This window comes from Schistocerca nitens, chromosome 4, assembly GCF_023898315.1.
Source record: "Schistocerca nitens isolate TAMUIC-IGC-003100 chromosome 4, iqSchNite1.1, whole genome shotgun sequence".
Classification (NCBI taxonomy): domain Eukaryota; kingdom Metazoa; phylum Arthropoda; class Insecta; order Orthoptera; family Acrididae; genus Schistocerca; species Schistocerca nitens.
This window is the reverse complement of record NC_064617.1, coordinates 986,754,721-986,781,597: the sequence shown is the minus strand read 5'-3', so window position 1 is coordinate 986,781,597 and position 26,877 is coordinate 986,754,721. Positions and strand designations below refer to the sequence as shown.

At 42.2% G+C, this 26,877-nt stretch overlaps 1 protein-coding gene across 1 annotated transcript in view; it reads left to right on the top strand.

Annotated features, from left to right (window-relative positions):
• The window catches only part of LOC126253699 (dedicator of cytokinesis protein 1), a 443,179-nt gene that overhangs the window by 312,016 nt on the left and 104,286 nt on the right, over positions 1 to 26,877 (top strand). The window contains exons 29-30 of the mRNA XM_049955225.1: positions 936 to 1,151; positions 1,778 to 1,893. Coding sequence (XP_049811182.1) covers positions 936 to 1,151; positions 1,778 to 1,893 — 332 coding nt within the window. The remainder of the gene's footprint in view (positions 1 to 935; positions 1,152 to 1,777; positions 1,894 to 26,877) is intronic.

Sequence of the window (26,877 nt, the reverse complement as noted above, 5' to 3'; positions counted from 1 at the left end):
ATTATAGTAGTAGAACATACTCTAACTGAGACTTAATCAAAAGTCAAGTTCTGAGGAGTAATTTCTGAACCATTCCTTGTAAAAACAGGCTTAAGACAAGGTTGCTCCCTACCACCATTACTGTTCAGATCTGCACTTTATTGTATAATGAGAGAATGGAACGAAGATAACTCAAAGACCATAAGAATTGGAAGTGCAAAATATTATAAAAGTTTAAACTGCTTGGGATTTGCTGATGATCATGCTCTCCTAGCCAAGAGTCAAGCAGTGAGCCTTACAGTACTATTTTACTGATCCATCCCAAGCTTTAGCAACCTTCTACTCACAAATGTACTGTGTACCTGTCTTGTACTTCATAGGTTTTCTTGAACTAGCATGCTGCCATTACACATTTCTTGTTTCATGTATCATATCTAGATCTACACAGTATTTCGGTGTTTACTACTATGACTGATTGCCATTTGTGTTTGTAATGTGTGCAATGTAACAATAATAAAATGGTTGTTGCATTTAAATCCTGCCAGAAAATGAATAATAGTGTAAGGGCAGCCAAGATGGAAAATTGTGTAAGTTCAGATTCTCATGTGACCATCTACAAGCATCTTGGTGTGTCAGCCTAGCCCCAGCAGAGTCTTTGATGGCTGAAATTGTGTGTGTGTGTGTTTTGTGGGGGAGGCCAGTCATATATGTGACTAAAAGTTCAGCAACTTTCCACTTAGCACGTGCTTTTGTATTCATAGACAAATAATGTTCTGTCCTGGGTCTTCCATGGATACATACGTAGTTCTTTCTTTCTCTGCTGCTACCAGTACTAGCTGTTGAACAAAGTGAAGCAAGCTGGAAGCGTTCGAAGTACATTTCACTGCATTGTATCATGTATTTAGTTTTGCCTCCAATTTAACAGTAATTTAAATTAATTTATTGATGGTTTTCAGGCATTTTTCACTGATGAGTACCTCGAAAGTCATCCAGATGATGGCCCGAGTGTAAAAATGTTGAAAGATTTGATAGCATATCAGGTACCGCTTTTAGAAATTGCTATTGCCCTCCATCGGCAGAGAGCTCCTCCATCTCTAGCACCAATTCAGCAAAGGATGGAAGATTGCTTTTCTGAAATTCAAAGTCATGTTGAAGAAAAGTATGGAAAGAAGGTAAGAGTTAAGTGTCATTCATTATAAAATGAGGTTTTTTTTTTTTTTTTTTTTTTTTTAATCAAATAATTCCATTTTATTACCGATACTTGCTTTTGCCTTCAGTTTGCCCATGGGAACTCGTAGTTGTGAGGTAATGAGGTACTTACCATATTTGCAGAATTGTCTTACAGTGATTTTTGCACTGATAAATTATAGTACTAAAATAAATGAAAACACTGTAATAATATTTCTTGGAATATGTAACGTACTATATTCAGCTCAAATTTCCAGTTTGTTCTGAATGAATTCATCCACCAAGCAATAACATTTCCTTGTCAGTGCCTTATATGGCTTTCATTTAAGTGGACCTAAATGCATCTGCATTAACTTGCTTCTTTTTATTTATAATAATTTTTCATTCCCATGTAGTGAAAACCCTGGCAATACAGCTTGAGGCAGTGGGTGGGAAACATAAAATTTTCTTTGTTTCTTGTACCATGGGGATGAACAAAATGGTTTCCCTCAAATAATTCATGTCTGGTGTACAAAAAGACAATTTTCCATAAGTCATTTATTTTCAGTTGTAACATTGTTAATGATCATTTTTATTTTTATTGTAAAGTCACTTTCTCTTTTTTTTGTAGGTGTGTGATATTAAATTTGATACACCACTGCAAAATCAAGCTAGAAGGCAGCTCAGTGGTACTTCTCAGACCATTGATCTTCATCGTTTGTCAGGAACAAGCATGGCGTCATCTGAGTGAGTACCTAAACTATTCAAAACATTATTTTTATATGTGAATGCATTTTATAAAAGAAGTAATGCTTTTCTATTTGTACATGGGCACTGAAAACGTACATTAACATTAATGAATGAAAAACTCCACTGCAACTTTTTCAGCTGAAATTAGCTTTTTACAAATTTATGTGCAGGAACTTGTTTGCAAGTTGCTTTCATGTCAAGCTTTACAGTGAAAAATCAGGTACTTAGTGTTCAATCAAATGTCATTGAAACAATTTTTGTAGCAAGGAAATGATTTCTCCAAGCTTGCAGTTCTTTTCTGGCTCTAGCTTTGCTTCTGCTGTGCATTGCTCATATCTATTGCTGCTATATCATTTCTTACACATTAAATTCTTCTTCATTCTGTGGTTCCATCAGTGACAGTGATGAAACTGCACAAATTACCATTCCCCACATACATATTGTATAGATTGATCCCTTCTTCTTGCTTGCCTCCTGAGCTTCAGTGTAACTGTAGAGGAAAATGAGCTATAGAGTAGCTACAATAACAGTGGTGTTTTCCTTATGGGTTTTTCCGGTTGGAGATTTCATTATAAAAGTTAATTGAGTGACACATTGTCTAGCAGCAGAACCATCAAAACGTAGAAGGATATTTATTTCCTATTCGTTGTTGCCTGATGGTTTTTTTAAAAAAAATTTCAGTCCAGGCCAACGAAGAATTATGTCAAAATAACTATATAGTTCTGAATATAATAGAGGGAAACATTCCACGTGTGAAAAATATATCTAAAAACAAAGATGATGTGACTTACCAAAAGAAAGCGCTGGCAGGTCGATAGACACACAAACATACACACAAAATTCTAGCTTTCGCAACCAACGGATGCTTCGTCAGGAAAGAGGGAAGGAGAGGGAAAGACGAAAGGATGTGGGTTTTAAGGGAGAGGGTAAGGAGTCATTCCAATCCCGGGAGCGGAAAGACTTACCTTAGGGGGAAAAAAGGACGGGTATACACTCGCGCGCGCACACACACATATCCATCCACACATATACAGACACAAGCAGACATATAAGGTAAGTCTTTCCGCTCCCAGGATTGGAATGACTCCTTACCCTCTCCCATAAAACCAACATCCTTTCGTCTTTCCATCTCCTTCCCTCTTTCCTGACGAAGCAGCCGTTGGCTGCGAAAGCCAGAATTTTGTGTGTATGTTTGTGTTTGTTTGTGTGTCTATCGACCTGCCAGTGCTTTCTTTTGGTAAGTCACATCATCTTTGTTTTTGGATATAACTATATAGTTCTCTTTTCCTTCATCCTTCTCCAAATCTATTTCATTTTCTCAGAATGAGCTTTCCCCCTCCCATCTGACCATTTGACACCAGTAGTTTTACTGTATGTTTTATTTTCTCAGAGACCTTCTTGACCCTTAGTCTCAATTTCTCTCTCTCTTTTGTAATGCCTCCTGGCGAGTGTGCAGAGATAAGATGGAGAGAGGGCAGGGCAGCAAGGTGCAGCCAGGAGGTTAGACGGAGGGTGGAGGAGAGGGGAGGGGATAGTAGAAGAGGGGGGAATTAAAAAGACTGGGTGCCTTGGTGGAGTAGAGGGCTGTGTAGTGCTGGGGTGAGAACAGGGGAGGGGCTAGATGGGTGAGGACAATGACTAATGAATGTTGAGGCCAGGAAGGTTATGGAAAAGTAGCATATATTGCAGGGAAAGTTCCCACCTGCACAATTCAGAAAAGCTGGTGTTGGTGGGAAGGATCCATGTGGCACAGGCTGTGAAGCAGTCATTGAAATGAAGAATGTTTTGTTGGGCAGCATGCTCAGCAATGTGGTAGTCCAGTTGTTTCTTGGCCACAGTTTGTCATTGGCCATTCATGCAGACAGATAGCTTGTTGGTTGTCATGCCCACATAGAATGCATCAGAATGGATGCAGCTTAGCTTGTAGATCACACGAATGATTTCACTCCTCACTCCTACCACTCCCTGCACGCTTACCTTCTACATGCTTACTGAAGTCCTGAAGTCCGTAAACCCAACCATCCAGGATACCCCATGAGAGAACCTCTGCCCTTGTAGACCAATACCTTCAGCCTGTTACCCGAAACATACCATCCTGTATAAAAAATACCAACCATTTCTTCAACTGGCTCTCCTCAGCTCCTGTTCCTTTACCACATGGTGCCCTGCTCAACACTACTGATTCCACCTCCCTTTATACTAACAGTAATAATGCCCATGGCCTTACCACTATTGAATACTACCACTCCCAACAAATGGCAAATTCCAAACCAAGAACCTCCTTCCTAGTTGCCATGACCAATTACTTGCTCACCCACAATTACTTCTCCTTTGAAGGCATTACCTACAAATAAATCTGGGTCACAGCTATGGGCACCCACTTCACACCATACTATGCCAACCTGCCAACCTGTCCACGGGTCATCTACAGCAATCTTTTGGAAACACCCACAATCCTAAACCCCTCACCCGGTTCAGATTCATTGATGACATCTTTGCGATCTGGATCGAGAGTGAGGACATCCTATCCACATTCCTCCAGAACCTCGACACATTCTCCCGCATTTTCTTCACCTGGTCCTACTCGACCCAATGAGCCACCTTCCTAGATGTTGACCTCCACCTCAAAGATGACTACCTCAGTAGCTCTGTCCATATCAAACCTATTAACCACCAGCAATACTTCCACTTCGGCAGCTGCCACCCACTCGATACCGAGAAGTCCCTTCCGTACCGCCCAGCTGCCTGTGGCCGTCACATCTGCAGTGAGGTGTGGTCCTTCTGAAAATATACTGAGGGTCACACTCGGGCCTTTTCAGACAGTAATTATCCTCCTCCCAAGCTTGCACAAAAGCAAATCCCCCTGGCCTTATCTTTCCAGCAGTCTCACACCACCTCCCTAAGTCTCACCGTCGGGCCGCAGAGGAGCATTCCCCCCGTAACTCGGTACCACCCGGGATTGGAGCAACTGAATTACATTTTATGCCAGGGTTGTGCCCTGAAATGAGAAATGTTCTGCCCACTATCCTTCCTACCCCTCCCACAGTGGTATTCTGCTGTCCACCGAACCTACACAATATACTTGTCCTCCCTATGCAATCCCTGCTCCCAATACCTTACTTCATGGCTCATATCCCTGTAATAGACCTTGATGCAAGACCTGTCACATACATCCTTTCACACCACCTACTCCAGTCGTGTCACAAACATCACCTATCCTATCAACAGCTGGGCTACCCGTGAAACTAGTCATGTGATATACAAGCTAAGCTGCAACCATTGTGCTGCATTCTATGTGGGCACGACAACCGACAGCTGCCTGTCCGCACGAATGGCCACCGACAAACAGTGGCCATAAAACAACTGGACTACCCTCTTGGTGAGCACACCACCCAACACAACATTCTCCATTTCAATGGCTGCTTCACAGCCTGTGCCATACAGGTCCTTCCCACCAACACCAGCTTTTCTGAATTGTGTAGGTGGGAACTCTCCCTGCAATACATCCTACATTCCTGTAACCCTCATGGCCTCAACCTTCATTAGTCATTGTCCTCACCTATCTAGCCCCTTCTTTCTTCCCATTCCTGCACTACACAACCCTCTGTTCCACCAACACACCCATGCTTTTTAATTCTCTCCTTTTCTGCTATCCCCCCTCTCTCCCCCATTGTCTAACTGCCCAACTGCACCTAGCTGCCCTACCCACTCTCCACCTCATCTGTGCACACTCACCAGCAGCACTTCACTGTCCCCCACCCCTACCCTCCTATCCCTCCCCCTCCTCACCTCAGCCTCCTCCTTACCCCCCACCCAGTTGCCTCTCCATTGTGCACTGCTGCTGATGCTCGTAGTCTGGCTTCAGCTGTCAGAGACTGTGGTCATGTGTGTGTCAGTTGCATTTGTGTGTGTGTGTGTGTGTGTGTGTCCGACATCTACGAGGGCAGTTCAATAAGTAATGCAACACATTTTTTTTCTGAAACAGGGGTTGTTTTATTCAGCATTGAAATACACCAGGTTATTCCCCAATCTTTTAGCTACACAACACTATTTTTCAACGTAATCTCCATTCAATGCTACGGCCTTATGCCACCTTGAAATGAGGGCCTGTATGCCTGCACGGTACCATTCCACTGGTCGATGTTGGAGCCAACGTCGTACTGCATCAATAACTTCTTCATCATCCGCGTAGTGCGTCCCATGGATTCTGTCCTTCATTGGGCCAAACATATGGAAATCCGACGGTGCGAGATTGGGGCTGTAGGGTGCATGAGGAAGAACAGTCCACTGAAGTTTTGTGAGCTCCTCTCGGGTGCGAAGACTTGTGTGAGGTCTTGCGTTGTCATGAAGAAGGAGAACTTCGTTCAGATTTTTGTGCCTACGAACACGCTGAAGTCGTTTCTTCAATTTCTGAAGAGTAGCACAATACACTTCAGAGTTGATCGTTTGACCATGGGGAAGGACATCGAACAGAATAACCCCTTCAGCGTCCCAGAAGACTGTAACCGTGACTTTACCGGCTGAGGGTATGGCTTTAAACTTTTTCTTGGTAGGGGAGTGGGTGTGGCGCCACTCCATTGATTGCCGTTTTGTTTCAGGTTCGAAGTGATGAACCCATGTTTCATCGCCTGTAACAATGTTTGACAAGAAATTGTCACCCTCAGCCACATGACGAGCAAGCAATTCCGCACAGATAGTTCTCCTTTGCTCTTTATGGTGTTCGGTTAGACAACGAGGGACCCAGCGGGAACAAACCTTTGAATATCCCAACTGGTGAACAATTGTGACAGCACTACCAACAGAGATGTCAAGTTGAGCACTGAGTTGTTTGATGGTGATCCGTCGATCATTTCGAACGAGTGTGTTCGCACGCTCCGCCATTGCAGGAGTCACAGCTGTGCACGGCCGGCCCGCACGCGGGAGATCAGACAGTCTTGCTTGACCTTGCGGCGATCATGACACACGCTTTGCCCAATGACTCACCGTGCTTTTGTCCACTGCCAGATCACCGTAGACATTCTGCAAGCGCCTATGAATATCTGAGATGCCCTGGTTTTCCGCCAAAAGAAACTCGATCACTGCCCGTTGTTTGCAACGCACATCCGTTAGACGCCATTTTAACAGCTCCGTACAGCGCTGCCACCTGTCGGAAGTCAATGAAACTATACGAGACGAAGCGGGAATGTTTGAAAATATTCCACAAGAAATTTCCGGTTTTTTCAACCAAAATTGGCTGAGAAAAAAAATGTGTTGCATTACTTATTGAACTGCCCTCGAATTTTTGAGAAAGACCTTGTTGCCGAAAGCTTATTTTGTGCCTATCTGTGACTCATCATCTCTGCTTTATGGTGAGTACCAACTAACCTGTTCATTATAAGGTTACATTCCATCATGGATTTTCCATTTTTTGGTGTAGAAAAGTATTTTATATGAGACTGGTAGCAAACTCAGCCGGATAGCTTTGCAGATAGCCAGGATGGGAAGTTGCACTGGTCCCTGATCAAATTCACCTGGCAGATTAATGACAGGACTTGGTGTGCCAGCCAGCCTGGATGGGGTGTTCTGGTGGTTTCCCAAGTTCCATTCGGTGAAAACCGGGCTGATACCGAAGTCCCACCTTAGTTTCATGATTCACAAACATTTAGGAAACTTTTGATCACTTTGACATGTGTAACCTACACGCAGATAGTTGGGGAATGCATGTTTTGTCTTGCACACTCAGGAAGAGCGTCCAACCACCCATTAAATTATTCATGCCAAATCCTTCAATAATCATGCTGACCCTGCACCAATGGGGGACAAAGGCGCAAGCAAGGAAAACAAGAAGATGCAAATGATAGCACAGAAATTCCTCTGTAGTTGTCAATGTCTGGTTTATTGCCATTCTTAAGCAGCACAAACGGCACTAATCATAATAAATGAAGTTAACGGGAGTTCTAATTGTTAAATAACTGCAACTGCCATCTATGCTGTGCTACACATAGTAGTTCTCAGAACATTAAGTACATTTATAAGACAGAAATTTGTGTGTGTGTGTGTGTGTGTGTGTGTGTGTGTGTGTGTGTGTGTTTTGCCTATTTGCAATGAAGGCCTTCTTGTCTGAAAGCTCACTTTCTGACAGTCTTTTTGTTGTGCCTATCTGCAACTCAACATCTCTGCTGTACGCTGTATGGAGAGTAGCAGCTATCCTTTTCATAATATTGTTTGTAAGACAGTTCTAGTGATTTGATCATCATTCAAAAACTGTGTGTTCACTTTCTTGTAAAAAATGTCATGTAGATCACTCTTATGTCATTTTTGGAAACCGTATTGGTTGAAGTCATAGTGTTTTTGAGAACTGTTTTTATGAAATCTCATTGCATTGAATGTATATAACAAGGAGAAAAGAGGTATTGGCAGCAGCTCTAATAATAAAAGATGCTTGTTTGTTTGAAGGAAGATTGTGTGTAAGTCCTGTACAGAATATGAAATAAGCGTAATTTTTGGCTGCTATGTATCATAACTCTATCTGCCCAAAAATACCTGGAAATCTGTTAGTGGATATTAATATGGGTTGTGCCCAGCTTTCTCCTTTATGATGGCTTGAACTATGCTGGGAACACTTCCAATATGGTGTCTGAATGTCTGTTGAGAAATGGAAGCACATTCTTCATCAATAACTGAACCACTGAACATGTGATGTTGGATACTGGTGTCTGGAGTGAAGATGACATTCTAGCTCAACCCAACAAGCCATCTTCTAAGATGCTGACCTCCACCTCAAAGATGGCTACGTCAGTACCTCTGTCCATGTGAAACCTGCTAACCATCAGCAATGCCTCCACTTCAACAGCTGCCACCCATTCCATACCAACAAGTCTCTTCCATACAGCCTAGCCACCCACGGTCGTTGCATCTGCAGTGACGAGCAGTCCCACTCGAAATATATCGATGTTCTCACTGAAGCCTTCACATTATCCTCCCAACCTTGTACAAAAACAAATCTCTCTTGCTTTGTCTTTCCAGTCTCCCATCATCTCCCAAAGTCTTACCGTCTGGCCACACAGGAGCATTCCCCTCGTAACTCATTATCGTCCAGGACTGGATAAACAGAATTGCATTCTCTGCCAGGGTTTCGACTCTCTCTCGTTGTGCCCTGAAATAAGAAATGTCCTGCCCACTATCCTTCCCACCCCTCCCACAGTGGTATTCTGCCGTCCACCGAACCTACACAATATACTTGTCCATCCCTGCACAACCCCTGCTACCAACCCCTTACCTCATGGCTCATATCCCTATAATAGACCTAGATGCATGACCTGTCCCATACATCCTCCCACTACCACCTACTCCGGCCCGCTCACTAACATCACCTATCGCATCGAGGGTAGCGCTACCTGTGAAACGAGACACGTTGATCTACAAGCTCAGCTGCAACCACTGTGCTGCATTCTGTGTGGGAATGACAACCGACAAGCTGTCTGTCTGCACGAATGGCCACCCACAAACTGTGGCCGAGACACAAGTGGACCACCCTGTTGCTGAGCATGCTGCCAACCAGCCTTTCTGAATTGCACAGGGGGGAACTTTCCCTGCAATATATCCTACTGTGTTCCTGGAACCTTCCTGGCCTCAACCGTCATTAGTCTTTTTCATCATCCATCCGGCCCCTTCCCTGTTCCCATTCCAGCACTACACAGCCCTCATTCCACTATCGCACTGAGTCTTTTTACTTCTCTCCTTTTCTGCTTACACCCCCCCCCCCCACAATGTACCTCTCCTCTGCCCTCCGTCTAACCTCCCGACTGCACATAGCTGCCTTACGCTCTCTCCACCTTGTCCCTGCGTGCTCTCCAGCAGCTCTTCAGTGTCCACCACCCTCACCCTACTCTCCCTCCCCCTCCCCGCCCAAGCATCCTCCTTATCCCCACCCAGTCACCACTTCCATCATGCACTGATGCTGCTGCTCACAGTGTGGCTTCAGTTGCCAGTAACTGCAGGTGTGTGTGTGTGTTTGTGTTTGTGTCGTCTATTTTTGATGAAAGCCATACTGACCAAAAGCTACTTTGTGACACTGTTTTTGTAGTGCCTGTCTGTGACTCAGTATCTCCACTATATGGTGAGTAGCAACTTTTCTTTTCATAATATTGTAACTCGTGCCAGAAGTGTTCCATTGTGTTCAGTCGGGACTCTGAGCAGGTCAGTCCATTTCAGAAAACATCTCTAACTGTGCCTCCACTGTATGCACACACACACACACACACACACACACACACACACACACACACACACACACACATTTGGACATTTGGTTTACTGTATGAATGGGTTCTTTGGGGTTGTGTGTTTTTTTTTTTTTTTTTTTTTTTTTTTTTTTTTTTTTTTTTTCTTCCTCCTCCAATATTTTCAACATATTTGACAATAATGGGAGTTTCAGTGAGCTGAACCAATTTCACCAGTATATATATATTCTACTCGAATGAAGTCACAAGCTCAGGATGGATTTTACTTTATTCATTGAAACTAAATGTCTACCTTGGCATCAGTTCTAAGTAGTAGGTGGCTTCCTTGGTGCAGCTAGCTCCTGCTGCGTCATTCATTTCTCAGTGTGCATTTAATTGAGATGACTATAGCACAGCAACAAATGGCATTTTCAGTTCTCCATTTCAAAAGGTGCAGCTCAGTTATAGCTCTGTGGAGTAATGTTTGTTGAGAGTGTGTCACTGAAGCTCCTACAGTGTAATTGGTATACGGATCTTGCATTGCACTGTAGTCTGTTTAGGTGGGGAAGTCTCTGTGTGCCTCCCTTTTGAACAAATTTATGTGAACTGGACACTTCATAACTACAGCAGTGAATGTAATAACATAGGCACTTGACAAAGTTGGACCACGTTGGGCTATCTTCTGAATGTTTTTCATATGTCTGGTGAGGGAGGGGGCAGGGGGGGGGGGGGGGTATATTGAGCATTTGAGAAAAGTAATTGAAAACTGTGATCTAAAGAGAACTGTAAACTATGCCCCAAGGTTGTATATGCATGTGTGTGAAAGATATATATTCTCATAAATTTAGATGATTCGTTTGAAAATCACGGCAGCAGAGCTTCTTGCAAATTGAAAATCAAACTATCAGACTGAAACCCAGTCTTCCCCATGTCATATGGGAGAGACTTGACCAAAACAGATGTGGAACAGGAAGAGCATCTACTCTCTACAGCTGGGGGGAATTGCGGGACTCTCAAAGTTGTGACTGCAGCAGGGCGGCACAGACAACGTCAAGTCCTTCAGTAGAGTTCCTTGTGTGCATTCACAAATTCCATCATACACCTGCATCAGTTTGGCTCGAAAGCAGTTGCGGGACTGGAAACCCAAACATTGATCTTTAATTTTCAGTTTTTTTTTTTTGTTTAATTGGTTGTTCATAAATTTTTATTTGTAATTGCTAATCTAATTGTGATTGTTGAAGTGTCTCAGGAAATAAGTAATCTTGTTGCTGTTATCTTCGTTGTCATCCTCGTCATAGTTGTCATAGTCTCAAGTCCGAAGACTCGTTTGTCACAGTTGTTCACACTGCACTGTCTCCTGTGCAAGCCTCTTTATTTCTGACTAACTACTTTAGCCTTCATCCATTCCAACCAGCTTACTGTATTCATCCCTTAAGCTCTGTCCACAATTTTACTGCCACATCTCTGCATCATCACCTTGACAATTTCTTCAAGCTGCAAGATGTGTCTTAAAAACTGATCTCTTCTTTTTTTCAAGTTGTCCCTTAAAATTTTTTCTCCCCCAATTTGGTTCGGTACCTCCTTGTTAGTTACTCAATCTACTCACATAATCTTCTGCACTATTCTGTAATATTATATATCAAAAGCCTCTATTCTCTTTTTGTCATTGTCCATGTTTCACTTCCATGAGAAACGCACAAGGCAAATACCATCAAAAAAGGCTTCCTAACACTTAAAATTAATATCAGATGTTAAAAAATTCCTGTTTTTTTCAGAAATGACTTATTGCTGTTGCTAGTCTGCATTTTATATGCTCTATACTTTGATTATCATCAATTATTTTGCAGCCCAGATAGCAGAAGTTAGTCACTATTTTCAGTGTCTCATTTCTTAATCAAAGTCCTTTGGCATCAACAGCTTTAATTCAGTTCTATTCCATTACACTTTGTTTACTTTTTTTGATTCTGATTTGGTAACCTCTTTTCAAGACACTATCCATTCCATTCAGCTGCTGTTCCACATCCTTTGCTGTCTCTGACAGAATCACAATTTCATTATCAAACCTCAAAGGATTTTTTTCTCTCTGAAATTCAATTCACTCTCAAAATTTCTCCTTGGTTTCCTTTACAGCTTGCTCAGTTTTCCTTTACTGGTTGCTCAGTTATATATTAAGTAACATCAGGGATAGGCTACAATTCTGTCTCACTCCCATCTCAACCAGTGCTTCCCTTTCATGTCCTTTGACTCTTATGGGAATACAGACATCTTGTTTCTATAGAAGTTGTAAATAACCTTTCGCTCCCTGTATTTTATTCCTGCCACCTTCAGAATTTCAGATAGTGTATTCTAGTCTACAATGTCAATATCCTCTAAGGAAAAATACAGGGTCAGTATTGTCTTGTGTGTTCCTACATTTCTCTAGAACCCAAACTTATCATCCCTGAAGTCGGCTACTACCAGTTTTTGTGTTCATCTGTAAGTTCATGTCAGTATTTTGCAAGCATAACTTATTGACTGGAAAGTTTGCTAATATTCACATCTGTCAGCACCTACTTTCTTTAAAATTGGAATTGTTACATTCTTCTTGAAGTCTGAGGTTATTTTGACTCTCTCACATATCTCGCTTATCAGATGGGATAGTTTTGTTCGTGGCTGGTTCTCCCAAGGATTTCAGTAATTCTGAGAAAATTTCATCTGCTCCATGGGCCGTGTTCTGACTGAGATCTTTCAGTGCTCTGACAAATTCTTAGGTAAATCTCGTGTGGCTAGGGCCTCCTGTCGGGTAGACCGGTCACCTGGTGCAAGTCTTTTGAGTTGACGCCCCTTCAGTGACTTGGGCATAGAGACAAATTCTTATGTCTGTATCACATCTCCCAACTCATCTTCATCTACATCTTACTTCTTTTCTATGATATTACCTTTGTGTTTGTTTCTCATGTATAGCTCTTCTGTATATGCCTTCCCCCTTTTAGCTTTCCCCTCTTTGTTCAGTTCTGGTTTTTCAGCTGAGCTCTTGATATTCATACAGCTGCTTGTCTTATCTCCAAAGTTCTCATTACTTTTCCCACGGGCAGTATCTGTCTTTCGCTTAGATATGCATGTTCTGCATACTGACATTTCTCGTCTAGCGATTGCTGCTTTGCCATTTTGTACTTCCTGTTAGTTTTGTTGTTTAAGATGTCTGTATTCCCATTTGCCTGCTTCATTTGCTCACTAAGAAATAATAGTATGTAAATAAACTAGTTCTTATGTACATTATTTTTTGTTGATGTTTCTGTGTACAGTGGACCACCTTCCACATATTTCATTGGCATGCATGTAGATATTCTGTAACAAATGTTTGCTGTTATTAATGAACTCCCATAATTTATATTGTAGTGCCATCTTTTAACCAGTTTTATTATCTTTGCCCCCATTTTGTAATGTAACCTGTCTCCATCTTTTTCTGTAGTAAATAATAGGTGAAAGATTATTTCTTCATGAAGTTTTGTGCCCCTACCCTTTTCTGAAGTCTCAAGTGTAGACATTGCACGTATGGTAGGCATGTTGCTCTAATTTATTATACTTTTCACTTGGACAGAAACAATTTTCAGTATACTTTTGAAGAACACAATTCCCACTTCATTTATCTTAATGTTTGCTAGTCCTCTGAATTCATGTATAGGTAGTCTGTATTATGTCTCAGTGAAATACCCTATGGTGATACCATTCTCTGTGACAGCATTTCGCTTAGAGGTGCTACCTTAGCAAGTAACACTTGGAAAATTGGGGAGAGGTATGACAGTAGTGAAGTTGTAAGGAAAGTTGAGAATTGTTCCATTTTCAAGAAATTGTGGGACAGTGATTTTTTTTTAATGCAACAAATTAGCTGTTGGTTAAAAGCAAAGAAATAATTTAGCACTTGCAGCTACAGTTATTAGGTTTAACAATATGCTGGTTTAGTAACATGAAATTATGCTTTAGAATGACGTTTTGGGCGATTTGTATGTGCAGTAATAAGTTCTACAACTATAAACATGAATATTCTCAAGATTTCAAATTGAATGAAAGGAGTAAGGCTGTTGCAGCTCTAACTGAAATTGGTATAACTATTAGTGATGTGTTTATTACAGATAGGCTGTTCTACATTTGACACAAATTTGCACCTAATTCATTTTCACCTCGTGTAAATTATTTAAATAAATCAATGTTTTTTAAACTAGTGAATGAGGAAATGTGTATGACTTTGTGTCGCTATGTCTAGAGTGCATCACTACAATAGTGGCAGGCACATGCGACTCATTTGATTGCCTTGGGGGAGGGGGGGGGGCGGGGGGGGGGGGGACAGGTTTACACTCTCTCTCTCTCTCTCTCTCGCGCGCGCGCACACACACACACACACACACACACACACACACACACACATCCATCCACACATAACAGACACAAGCAGACATATGTAAAGGCAAAGATATGTAAATGCAAAGACAAAGACAAAGGCAAAGGCAAAGAGTTTGGGTAGAGTCAGTTGAGGCGGAAGTACAGAGGCAAAGATGTTATTGAATGACAGGTGAGGTATGAGTGGCGGCAACTTGAAATTAGCGGAGGTTGAGGCCTGGTGGATGTGGAATAAGTCAAAGATTATATAAATGTAAATTACTTAGCACATGTTACAAGGCAAAATCCAGTTAATTTGCAAAACTGTCACAGGAAAAATACAAATATGAAGCTAGGAAAAACAGAAGCAAAGTAGGAAAAACCATCCTACACAGAGTACCATGTTGTACAAAAATACATTACAAACAAACAAAAAGATATGAATGAAAAGTGTGTGAATGTGTTAAAAACTCTGTGTAATGAATACAAAAGTTTATCAAGTAAATATATCCATATGTTATTGATAGTTGCCCCTACGTAGACCTTTGTTGTTACCTGGCATTGACTTAAGTATTTTAATACTGGAATGCTGTACACCTTCCTCTTCTTGGGTTAGATTTTTGAAGTCATTATGGAGGTCAAATTTTCTTCTGTATTATGATCATGATATATCATTGGTCTCATAGTGCTGTCAGCCATGAATCTCATAGTGGACGAAGTGTGCTGACAAGTGGCGGTAAGTGTCCCAAGTTTCTTGAGAACATTACGACCAGAGGTACTCAGGGGAACGCTACACATCATTCAACCACCTATCTCTGCAAAACAAAAATTTTCTTTGATGTGGGTGAACTACCCTTTAAACAATTCCATAGTATATAATATGATGGAAGTACCCAAAGTAAGTGGACTTTGTGTCTGATGTCTCCAATTTGTGACCAAGCTAGGTGACACAGTGGTTATCACCCTCGAATTACTTTCAGAAACAAGACATTTCAAATTCCCGTCCAGCCATCCAGTTTTAGGTTTTCCAAGATTTCACTAAATTGCCCTAGGCAAATGCCAAGATCGTTCCTTTGAAAAGGGCATGGATGATTTCCTTCTTTGCTCCAGCTTGTCTTCCTTCTCGAATGATGTTATTGTCAATGGGACATTAAATCTTGTCTTCCATCATTCCATTTTCGATGTGTGAGATTTCCTAATGACAAAAGTAGTCAAGGGCAACCTTTGTATGGTATAGAGGACATGAAATTCACATCCAAGCCTGCTATCTATGTGATATCCTGAGAATTTTGTGTAATGTACCCTTTGCGTTTGCTGACTGCCATGTACAGTAAGCATGTCCTGTGGCATTTCCTGATGGGGCCAAACTGGGTATAATTTGTTTTGCTCAGTTTTATTGAGAGTGAGTTTGCTTTGAACCAGGTTAGTTCTGTGAGTAATTTGTTAGCATCAGCTTTTAAATTGAGGGAACATTTGTTGTGTATAACAATCATAGTATCATCAGCAAATATACTGGAATTACATGATTTGTATCACAAAGGAATGAGAAAAATCAATAGACAAAGGACAGATTCTTGGGAGACTGTGTGGAGTACAGTGCCCCACTTGGACTCTTACCCCCTTCACCCACATTAGTGATCACATCCAACACTACCTTTCTGCTTCTAGTCATGAAGACAGGACTTTATCTATTTCCCCACTGCCCTCTGGAGGTGTGATAGTAGAAGGCCACTGAAAGGTCACAAAATATACCAACTGCTTTCATTTTTTTTGTTTAGGGTTCATATGTGAAAGAAAACACAGTGTCAATTGTGGACATACATTTATGGAATCCAAACACTCTTTCAGGTTTGAGATGCCTCAAAATTCTGGAATACAGTACTTTTTTGAGGACTTTTGTGAATGTGATTGAGAGAGGTGAGGTGACTTTTAATGACTTGTGTTGTGTGTCCATTTTTATGGAGGAACTTCACTGTAGCATTGTCTCTGGGAAGTCATAAATCATAGAAGCAGTAAATTTGTGGGCTGAAATTATACACAGTTGATTGGAGCAGGCTTTTAGAAGTTTAGTGGAAGTACAAAATTGTTAAGGCTTTCGTGGCCACTTGTTGACAAACTGCCTATTGGCTTCTGTCTCGGGTTCTTTGGCCGACGTTCATCTAATGATTTTTCTGACGTTTCGCCAGCACGAGTGGCTGGCATTGTCAAAGCTTCACCCTCCATTGCCGGTGGTGAACTGGAGGCGAGCTCGCGGCCGCAGACTATATGTACCTGGCGCGCCAACGTCCGAGGGCTTCTCCGCGGTCGTTTCCGGTGCGGTTCTCCTCTTGCTACCTGCGACGGTCGTTCGCTGCAGTACGGGAAGCCAGGATCCGTTTACCTTAAGGCTTTCCTCTTTCTTGTTGAAACTGTTCGCGTGTTTTTGGATTTCTACAGCTTCTCTGAACAAGCGCGTGTGATAGTGCTTCTCTACAGCCAGAACTTCCGTGTCGGCGAATTTTATTACGTGGTCGGTCTCATTCAGTGCGTGCTCTGCCACGGCCGATTTCTCCACCTGCCCCAACCTGCAATGTCGCTTATGCTCTTTGATCCTGGTGTTAATGGATCGTCCAGTCATTCCGACATAAACTTTTCCGCATGTGCAAGGTATACGGTATATTCCCAACATTGCAAGTGGGTCTCTTTTCTCCTTCGCCGATCTAAGACACTCTTTGATCTTCCTTGTCGGTTTGAAAATCGTCTTTACGCCGTGTTTGCGCAATATACGGCCGATTCTGTCCGTCACTCTGGGAATGTATGGCAGAAAGGCCGTACCCAACATTTCTTTTTCTGGTTCCTTACTTTGTCGAGTGTTTAGCTCTGTTACACTTCTAATGTAATTTGTGGAGTACCCATTGCTCCTCAGAACAGTTTCAAGGTGTTGCATTTCTCGTTTGAGGTGTTGAGGCTCACATATTCGTCCTGCTCTCGTTACGAGCGTACTAATCATGCCTCTTTTCTGGCTCGGGTGGTGGTTTGACAGTTTGTGCAGGTATCGGTCCGTGTGTGTCGGTTTTCGATACACGCTGTGTCCCAGGTTTTCGCCGTCAAAGTTGGGCAGAGGTCCCGAGTTCGAGTCCCAGTCTGGCACGCAGTTTTAATCTGCCAGGAAGTTTCAATTTTAGGACTTGTTTCCAGCTGACCATCTCCAACTTGATGAAATTTTGCACATATGTTCTGTATACAGAGAATACAATAAAGCTTTGAAAAATTTAAGTTCAAGGTACAAAATAGTCATGAGGCTGCAAAAGTCTTATGCACCCTGCAGTAGTCTTGGCTAAATTTGATACAGTTTAAAATTTAAACTAATAGTAATGCAAAGGAGATAGTCACATAGTTTAGGGATGTGCCATTCACCTCATGTATACTATATGAGGTCAATGTGAGTAAAAAATCAGTTGTGGCAATTTTCCAACTAATTTGTGACTGCATTAATTTTTTGTACAAAGTTTGTTTTTGAGATCCTAAATAGAGTTTTAAAAATGAGCCTGAAAGTACTACTGTCAACAGTAACGAACTTTTAAAATGATGGAAAATGCAGGATGGAGTAATGACAATATTGTGAAAAAGATAAATTGTTACTCATGAAATAGTAGAGATGTTGCGTCACAGACAAGTACAATAAAAAGAAGTAAGCTTTCAACCAAAAAGCTTTCTTGAATGTCACACACACCCTTTGTGTGTGTGTGTGTGTGTGTGTGTGTGTGTGTGTGTGTGTGTGTCTTTTGTCTAATTCAGAAGAAGGCTTTTTGACTGAAAGCTTACTTGTTTAGCAGTCTTTTTGTTGTGCCTGTCTCTGACTTAACATTTCCACCATTTGGTGAGTAGCAATGTATCCTTTTAATAATATAGTCACAAACTGTTGTTATATTTAATAATTGACAGACTTCTCTTATTTTTTCAGTGCTATGATTTTGTATTTTTGCTAATATTTTTACTTTTTTTGTATATTTAATTATAATGAAGAAATGTCGATAATGAAAATAATTCAAATAAGAAAACAGGCTTCCACTCATGTATAGATGATTTGCAGAAAAGCACTTCTTCCAGGATTGCATGTATCAACACATGGTCATTTCCAATACTTACTAGCTAATTTGCTGCTCTTTAGTTGTTAGTTACAGCCTCTAGAAATTATCACTGTAATGATTAGACTGCCAACAACACCTAAACTGTGTTGTTGTTGTTGTTGTTGTCTTCAGTCCAGAGACTGGTTTGATGCAGCTCTCCAAGCTACTCTATCCTATGCAAGCTTCTTCATCTCTGATTAAGCAGATTCAGAAGGATGTAGGTTGCAGTAGTTAGTGTATTCATCTCTTGGTCTACCTCTACTATTTTCACCTTCCACGATACCCTCCAATACTAAATTAGGGATTCCTTGATACCTCAGAATGTGTCCTACCAATTGGTTTCTTCTTTTAGTCAGTTTGTGCCACAATTTCCTCTTCTCCCCAATTCTTTTCAGTGCATCCTCATTACTTACATGGTCTATCCATCTGATCTTCAATATTCTTCTGTAGCACCAGCTTTTGAAAGCTTCTATTCTCTTCTTGTCTAAACCATTTATTGTCCTTGTTTCACTTCCATACATGGCTACACTCCATACAAAAACTTTCACAAAAGAGTTCCTGACACTTAAGTCTATACTCGATGTTAACAAATTTCCCTCCTTCACAGCCAGTCTGCTTCAACCATCATCAGTTATTTTGCTCCCCAAATAGCAAAACTCATCTACTACTTTAAATGTCTCAGTTCCTAATCTAATTCCCTCAGCATCACCTGACTTCATTAGACTACATATTCATCTTATATCCTCCTTTCAAGACACTGTCCATGGCTTTTAATTCATGCTCCAAACTTTTCTTTCATTCCCTTTATTTCTTGCTCAATATACTGATTGAAGAACATCGAGGATAGGCTACAACCTTGTCTCACTCCCTTCTTGACCACAGCTTCCCTTGCATGCCCCTCTGCTCTTATAACTGCCATCTGGTTTCTGTGTAAATTGTAAATAGCCTTTTGCTCCCTGTAAACTAAACTATAGAACACTTTATCCAGTGTATTTCTTCAAACTGCTGTGTGTGGATATGCGTAATACTTAAAAGATGAAATTTGTACATTTCATCCGTAATGGAGTGGCAGCTGTCTGCCCTCGTTCTCACAACAGGTGGGTTGTCATCATCCTGGGGTCTGAGTGACCTGCCCTTCCTTTTGAACCTCTCCCTATAAATCCTTGTCTCCAGCCTCTCAAAGGAAACATCAGTTCCAAAAGCTGAGTAGTATGTGTATTTTTATGTTTATGTGTGTAGTTGGCATTTCTATATTACATTTCACCTTTGGAAGGTAAGTGCTGGCCAGCATTTCTGTTTCATAATTTATTAGTTTTCTTAGTTGAATTTTCCTGGAATGCCGTTACAAAATAATTAATTTTTCTTCAAAACCAGATGTTTTGTGTACAACTTCACATCCTGTATTTTAGAAATATAGTACTTATTGAATTTCTCAATTGATTTTCTATTACTTTCCCTTAAAGTTTCCTAAAACTTTAATTGTGCCTATAAAATATGGCCAGTAGCATCTCTACTGATTCCTACAATTCAGTGTTGCTGATTCCTGTAATGCTTTTTCCTTCTTCATAATTTTAATGCAATTTGGTGTATATATGATGGAGCCAGTGCTGTGATAGAAAACTGTATTTACAGAACAACGAGGGACTCGAGTATCACTCTAGAATAGCTATTCTCTACATAATGTAAATTAAAATTTCCAATTAGTATTACTTAACTTTGTTTATAAGTTAAAAAGTCTAATAACATATCAAGTTGTGTAAATCATAATTAAAAATTCCTGGCTAGAGCCCTGTACTATTCCTGTTAACTTTCAGTGAATTTCTACATCTGCAGCACAAACTTCAAAATGCTAAACACTGCAAAATCTGAGAAAGTTTTTATCCATTGTTAATGATAGTGGCAAATCCTTCTTCTCCCATACATGATCTCGAGTAACAGAATGCTAAGTTGTATCCGTCCATGTTCAGCTGTATAATTTCAGTTGTTACATGATACTCAGAAATCAATATTACATCACCATGGTTTGTAGAGTTCATGAAAACAAATAGGAAGTATATAGATAGACTTCATCTTTTAACCCTGTAATATTTTGGTGCAATGTGTTTACCTTAACCTCATATTTATATTTACATGATTAAGCCTTAAAAGTGTCAGTGAACTCTTAGTTTACCCTAATTTGCTGCCCTCACAGCAGCACCTACAGGGATATTTCTACAATTGGCATTGTTTTCTCTTAAAGATTCTTCCATCTATCCACCCAGTTTCCCTTTCGGGATGAGATTTAGGCCGGGACTCGTAAAACCCCATCTGGCAATAGATCAATATAATGAAACTTGTGCTTGATTAGTATAATTAACTACATAACATCTTATGTATGATGTGCTGTGACATGTTTTTTGTAATAATGGGTAGGCAGATCTCATAGACACTTCGGCTGAGGCGATGTGATGTTTGAGTTTGTACTTCTTATCTTTTGGCTTCGAAGTTGTCCAGTATCTAATAGATGGCTGCACCTGCCTTGAATTGTTAGTACACTGCCGTCAGTCTTTTCTACTCACTCACCAGTGCATGACAGATGATGACAATATATTTTTCAATGTGTACTTGAATATGGTATATGTCGCACATAATGTAGGCAGGCTAAGTGTTAGTAAGAGTCCATTGTGGCGTATACTAATTTTGAATAGTGTGTTTTAATAACTTTTTGTTGGTGAATGTGCAGCCTATTTGCCTTGTGTGTGATAATACTAACGTTGCGCAGTTTTAGAGTCAATTACTTCACGATAAGTTCTTCCAGTTTGATGTCTGTAGGTGCAGTGCTTTACATACATTGTAAACAATCTTGTTGATTCCAGAGTTCCTTTTATATTCTTTGTTGCTGTTTTGCAGTGTTTATTTTTATTGATGACACAGTCTGAAAAGTTTTCTGCTACTTATAATAAATAATGTATTTGTTAGTTGCTTTTGTATCAAAGGAGGAAAAATGTAATCAGTGTCTCAGATTGTCTTGGAGCTACAGAATTAATTTGTATTCTATGTGATTATGGCGATGTGAGCAAAATTCGGTATCATTTCTGTAAATAAAATCCAGCACAGAATTGTTTTGTGTGTGTTCGGCCTCTTCCTCAGTATGTTGTTGCATTCACGCATTCTGCCTTTTTGAAACTCCTTTCAAGGTGGAAAACTTCACTTCCAAATGTGTGATCCAATGTCTGTTTTTATTTGTTGCTGCTAGTTATTTATGTTTCATTATTTCCATAACTGCTATTTGAAATGTTTGACATTCATGAAGTTTCTGAAAAGAGAATGAAATAATAATATCATGACCAAACAATTATCTGGACAGTCACATTGAAAGAAGATTACTTGATATAATCAGCTGTCAGACAGACTGTAAGTCCTATGTCACATGTAGACAAAACACACACACACACACACACACACACACATATCTAAAAACATAGATGATGTGACTTACCAAATGAAAGTGCTGGCAGGTCGACAGACACACAAACAAACACAAACATACACACAAAATTAAAGCTTTTGCAACAAACTGTTGCCTCATCAGGAAAGAGGGGAAGGAGAGGGAAAGACGAAACGATGTGGGTTTTAAGGGAGAGGGTAAGGAGTCATTCCAATCCCGGGAGCGGAAACACTTACCTTAGGGGGAAAAAAGGACAGGTATACACTCGCGCACACACACACACACACACACCTATCCATCCACACATATACACACACTAGCAGACATATGTAAAGACAAAGAGTTTGGGCAGAGATGTCAGTCGAAGCGGGAGTGAAGAGGCAAAGATGATGTTGAATGACAGGTGAGGTATGAGTGGCGGCAACTTGAAATTAGCGGAGATTGAGGCCTGGTGGGTAATGGGAAGAGAGGATATATTGAAGAGCAAGTTCCTATCTCCGGAGTTCGGATAGGTTGGTGTTGGTGGGAAGTATCCAGATAACCCGGACGGTGTAACACTGTGCCAAGATGTGCTGGCCGTGCACTAAGGCATGTTTAGCCACAGGTTGATCCTCATTACCAACAAACACTGTCTGCCTGTGTCCATTCATGCGAATGGACAGTTTGTTGCTGGTCATTCCCACATAGAATGCATCACAGTGTAGGCAGGTCAGTTGGTAAATCACGTGGGTGCTATCACATGTGGCTGTGCCTTTGATCGTGTACACCTTCCGGGTTACAGGACTGGAGTAGGTGGTGGTGGGAGGGTGCATGGGGCAGGTTTTACACCGGGGGCGGTTACAAGGGTAGGAGCCAGAGGGTAGGGAAGGTGGTTTGGGGATTTCATAGGGATGAACTAACAGGTTACAAAGGTTAGTTGGACGGCGGAAAGACACTCTTGGTGGAGTGGGGAGGATTTCATGAAGGATGGATCTCATTTCAGGGCAGGATTTGAGGAAGTCGTATCCCTGCTGGAGAGCCACATTCAGAGTCTGGTCCAGTCCCGGAAAGTATCCTGTCACAAGTGGGGCACTTTTGTGGTTCTTCTGTGGGGGCTTCTGGGTTCGAGGGGATGAGGAAGCGGCTCTGGTTATTTGCTTCTGTACCAGGTCGGGAGGGTAGTTGCGAGATGCGAAAGCTGTTGTCAGGTTGTTGGTGTAATGGTTCAGGGATTCCGGACTGGAGCAGATTCGTTTGCCACGAAGACCTAGGCTGTAGGGAAGGGACCGTTTGATGTGGAATGGGTGGCAGCTGTCATAATGGAGGTACTGTTGCTTGTTGGTGGGTTTGATGTGGACGGACGTGTGAAGCTGGCCATTGGACAGGTGGAGGTCAACGTCAAGGAAAGTGGCATGGCATTTGGAGTAGGACCAGGTGAATCTGATGGAACCAAAGGAGTTGAGGTAGGTGTCCAGATCATGAAGATGTCATCAATAAATCTGTACCAAACTTTGGGTTTGCAGGCCTGGGTAACAAAGAAGGCTTCCTCTAAGCGACCCATGAATAGGTTGGCGTACAAGGGGGCCATCCTGGTACCCATGGCTGTTCCCTTTAATTGTTGGTATGTCTGGCCTTCAAAAGTGAAGAAGTTGTGGGTCAGGATGAAGCTGGCTAAGGTAATGAGGTAATGCGAGTGTATACCTATCCTTTTTTCCCCCAAGGCAAGTCTTTCCGCTCCCGGGATTGGAATGACTCCTTACCCTCTCACTTAAAACCCACATCCTTTCGTCTTTCCCTCTCCTTCCCTCTTTCCTGACGAAGCAACCGTTGGTCGTGAAAGCTAGAAGTTTGTGTGTATGTTTGTGTGTCTATCGACGTGCCAGTGCTTTCGTTTGGTAAGTCACATCATCTTTGTTTTTTTTTTTTAATATATATATATCTCTTTCAGACAACACTACATACAAAGTTTGCCAAGGTAATCCCATTCCTGATGTCCAGGCGGAGCTTCAAGGAATCCTCAGAACCTTAGGCCCCCTACAAAACCTTTCACCTGACTCCATCAGCCTCCTGACCCCACCAACACCCCGCTCCCCTACCTTCTACCTTCTTCCTAAAATTCACAAACCCAATCATCCCGGCCGCCCCATTGTAGCTGGCTACCAAGCCCCCACAGAACGTATCTCTGCCTACGTAGATCAACACCTTCAACCCATTACATGCAGTCTCCCACCCTTCATCAAAGACATCAACCACCTTCTCGAACGCCTGGAATCCCTACCCAGTCTGTTAGCCCTGGAAACCATCCTTGTAACCATTAATGCCACTTCCTTATACACAAATATTCCGCACGTCCAGGGCCTCACTGCGATGGAGCACTTCTTTCACGCCGATCACCTGCCACGCTACCTAAAACCTATTTCCTTATTACCTTAGCCAGCTTCATCCTGACCCACAACTTCTTCACTTTCGAAGGCCATACATACCAACAATTAAAGGGTACAGCCATGGGCACCAGGATGGGCCCCTCGTACGCCAACCTATTCATGGGTCGCTTAGAGGAAGCCTTCTTGATTACCCAGGCCTGCAAACCCAAAGTTTGGTACAGATTTATTGATGACATCTTCATGATCTGGACACCTACCTCAACTCCTTTGGTTCCATCAGATTCACCTGGTCCTACTCCAAATGCCATGCCACTTTCCTTGACGTTGACCTCCACCTGTCCAATGGCCAGCTTCACACGTCCGTCCACATCAAACCCACCAACAAGCAACAGTACCTCCATTATGACAGCTGCCACCCATTCCACATCAAACGGTCCCTTCCCTACAGCCTAGGTCTTCGTGGCAAACGAATCTGCTCCAGTCCGGAATCACTGACCCATTACACCAACAACCTGAAAACAGCTTTCGCATCCCGCAACTACCCTCCCGACCTGGTACAGAAGCAAATAACCAGAGCCACTTCCTCATCTCCTCAAACCCAGAACCTCCCGCACAAGAACCCCAAAAGTGCCCCACTTGTGACAGGATACTTTCCGGGACTGGATCAGACTCTGAATGTGGCTCTCCAGCAGGGATACGACTTCCTCAAATCCTGCCCTGAAATGAGATCCATCCTCCATGAAATCCTCCCCACTCTGCCAAGAGTGTCTTTCCGCCATCCGCCTAACCTTCGTAACCTGTTAGTTCATCCCTATGAAATCCCCAAACCACCTTCCCTACCCTCTGGCTCCTACACTTGTAACTGCCCTTGGTGTAAAACCTGTCCCATGCACCCTCCCACCACCACCTACTCCAGTCCTGTAACCCGGAAGGTGTACACAATCAAAGGCAGAGCCACGTGTGAAAGCACCCACGTGATCTACCAACTGACCTGCCTACACTGTGACGCATTCTATGTGGGAATGACCAGCAACAAACTGTCCATTCGCATGAATGGACACAGGCAGACAGTGTTTGTTGGTAATGAGGATCACCCTGTGGCTAAACGTGCCTTGGTGCACGGCCAGCACATCTTGGCACAGTGTTACACCGTCCGGGTTATCTGGATACTTCCCACAGACACCAACCTGTCAGAACTCCAGAGATGGGAACTTGCCCTTCAGTATATCCTCTCTTCTTGTTATACGCCAGGCCTCAATCTCTGCTAATTTCAATTTGCCGCCGCTCATACCTCACCTGTCTTTCAATAACATCTTTGCCTCAGTACTTCCGCCTCGACTGACATCTCTGCCCAAACTCTTTGCCTTTACAAATGTCTGCTTGTGTCTGTGTATGTGCGGATGGATATGTGTGTGTGCGCGCGCGAGTGTATACCTGTCCTTTTTTCCCCCCTAAGGTAAGTCTTTCCGATCCCGGGATTGGAATGACTCCTTACCCTCTCCCTTAAAACCCACATCCTTTCATCTTTCCCTCTGCTTCCCTCTTTCCTGATGAGGCAACAGTTTGTTGCGAAAGCTTGAATTTTGTGTGTATTTTTGTGTTTGTTTGTGTGTCTATCGACCTGCCAGCAGTTTCATTTGGTAAGTCACATCATCTTTGTTTTTAGATATATTTTTCCCACGTGGAATGTTTCCCTAGGATACATACGTGACCACGATTAATAGTCTCCGGTCACCAAGACCCGACTGCGACTCCAGTGAGCAGCTACCTAAGATGGGGTAGGTAGTGAGGGTACAGAAGAGGTGTAGTACGGGGAGAGCAGGTTAGGAATGGGGGAAGATGCTCTAGTGGTGCCTGTGGGAGAGCGCAGAGATGTGGCCGGGACAGGATGGTGGACTGCTTGGTGCAGCATTGGTAGGCTGTGCTGTAGTGGCAAAACAGGAGAGGATAGAAGCATAGAGATACCATTGCGCCCCTCTATGTCTCTGCGACATCCGATGTGCAACCCTAGAGCATCTTTTCCCACCCCTACCCTGTTACTATCCTTCTTCCTCCTAACCTTAGGCCTCTTCTTCTGTATCCCCATTTTCTGTCCCAGCCAATACTGCTGCTCATCACATAGTCAGGTTTTAGTGCCCGGAGAAGACAGAGGTCATGTAAATGTCTGAGTTACGGGTGTGGGAATGTGCATGTATGTTGTGTCTAAATCTGATGGAGGACTGCTCACATCAAGCAATCTCCATTCAATGTGCCTGTTTGCCAATCAGTATGTCCTCTGTGTAGTGAGCAGCAGTCTTATCTTCTTTCATATTCTTGTAGTCCATATTGCATACTCATTGTTTGTTTTTATTTGGAAATGTGTAATACAGGTGCTCTGTCCCCTTGTGGTTTATATCTTTGTCAAAAGAATGATATTTTTGCTACTGTAGAGGTGCAGCTTGGGCGAATAAAGTGTCCTGTTTCTATTACAAAGTAGATATTAACGTATTTTTTGATAATTGGTGTGGCTTAACAAAATGGTTGGA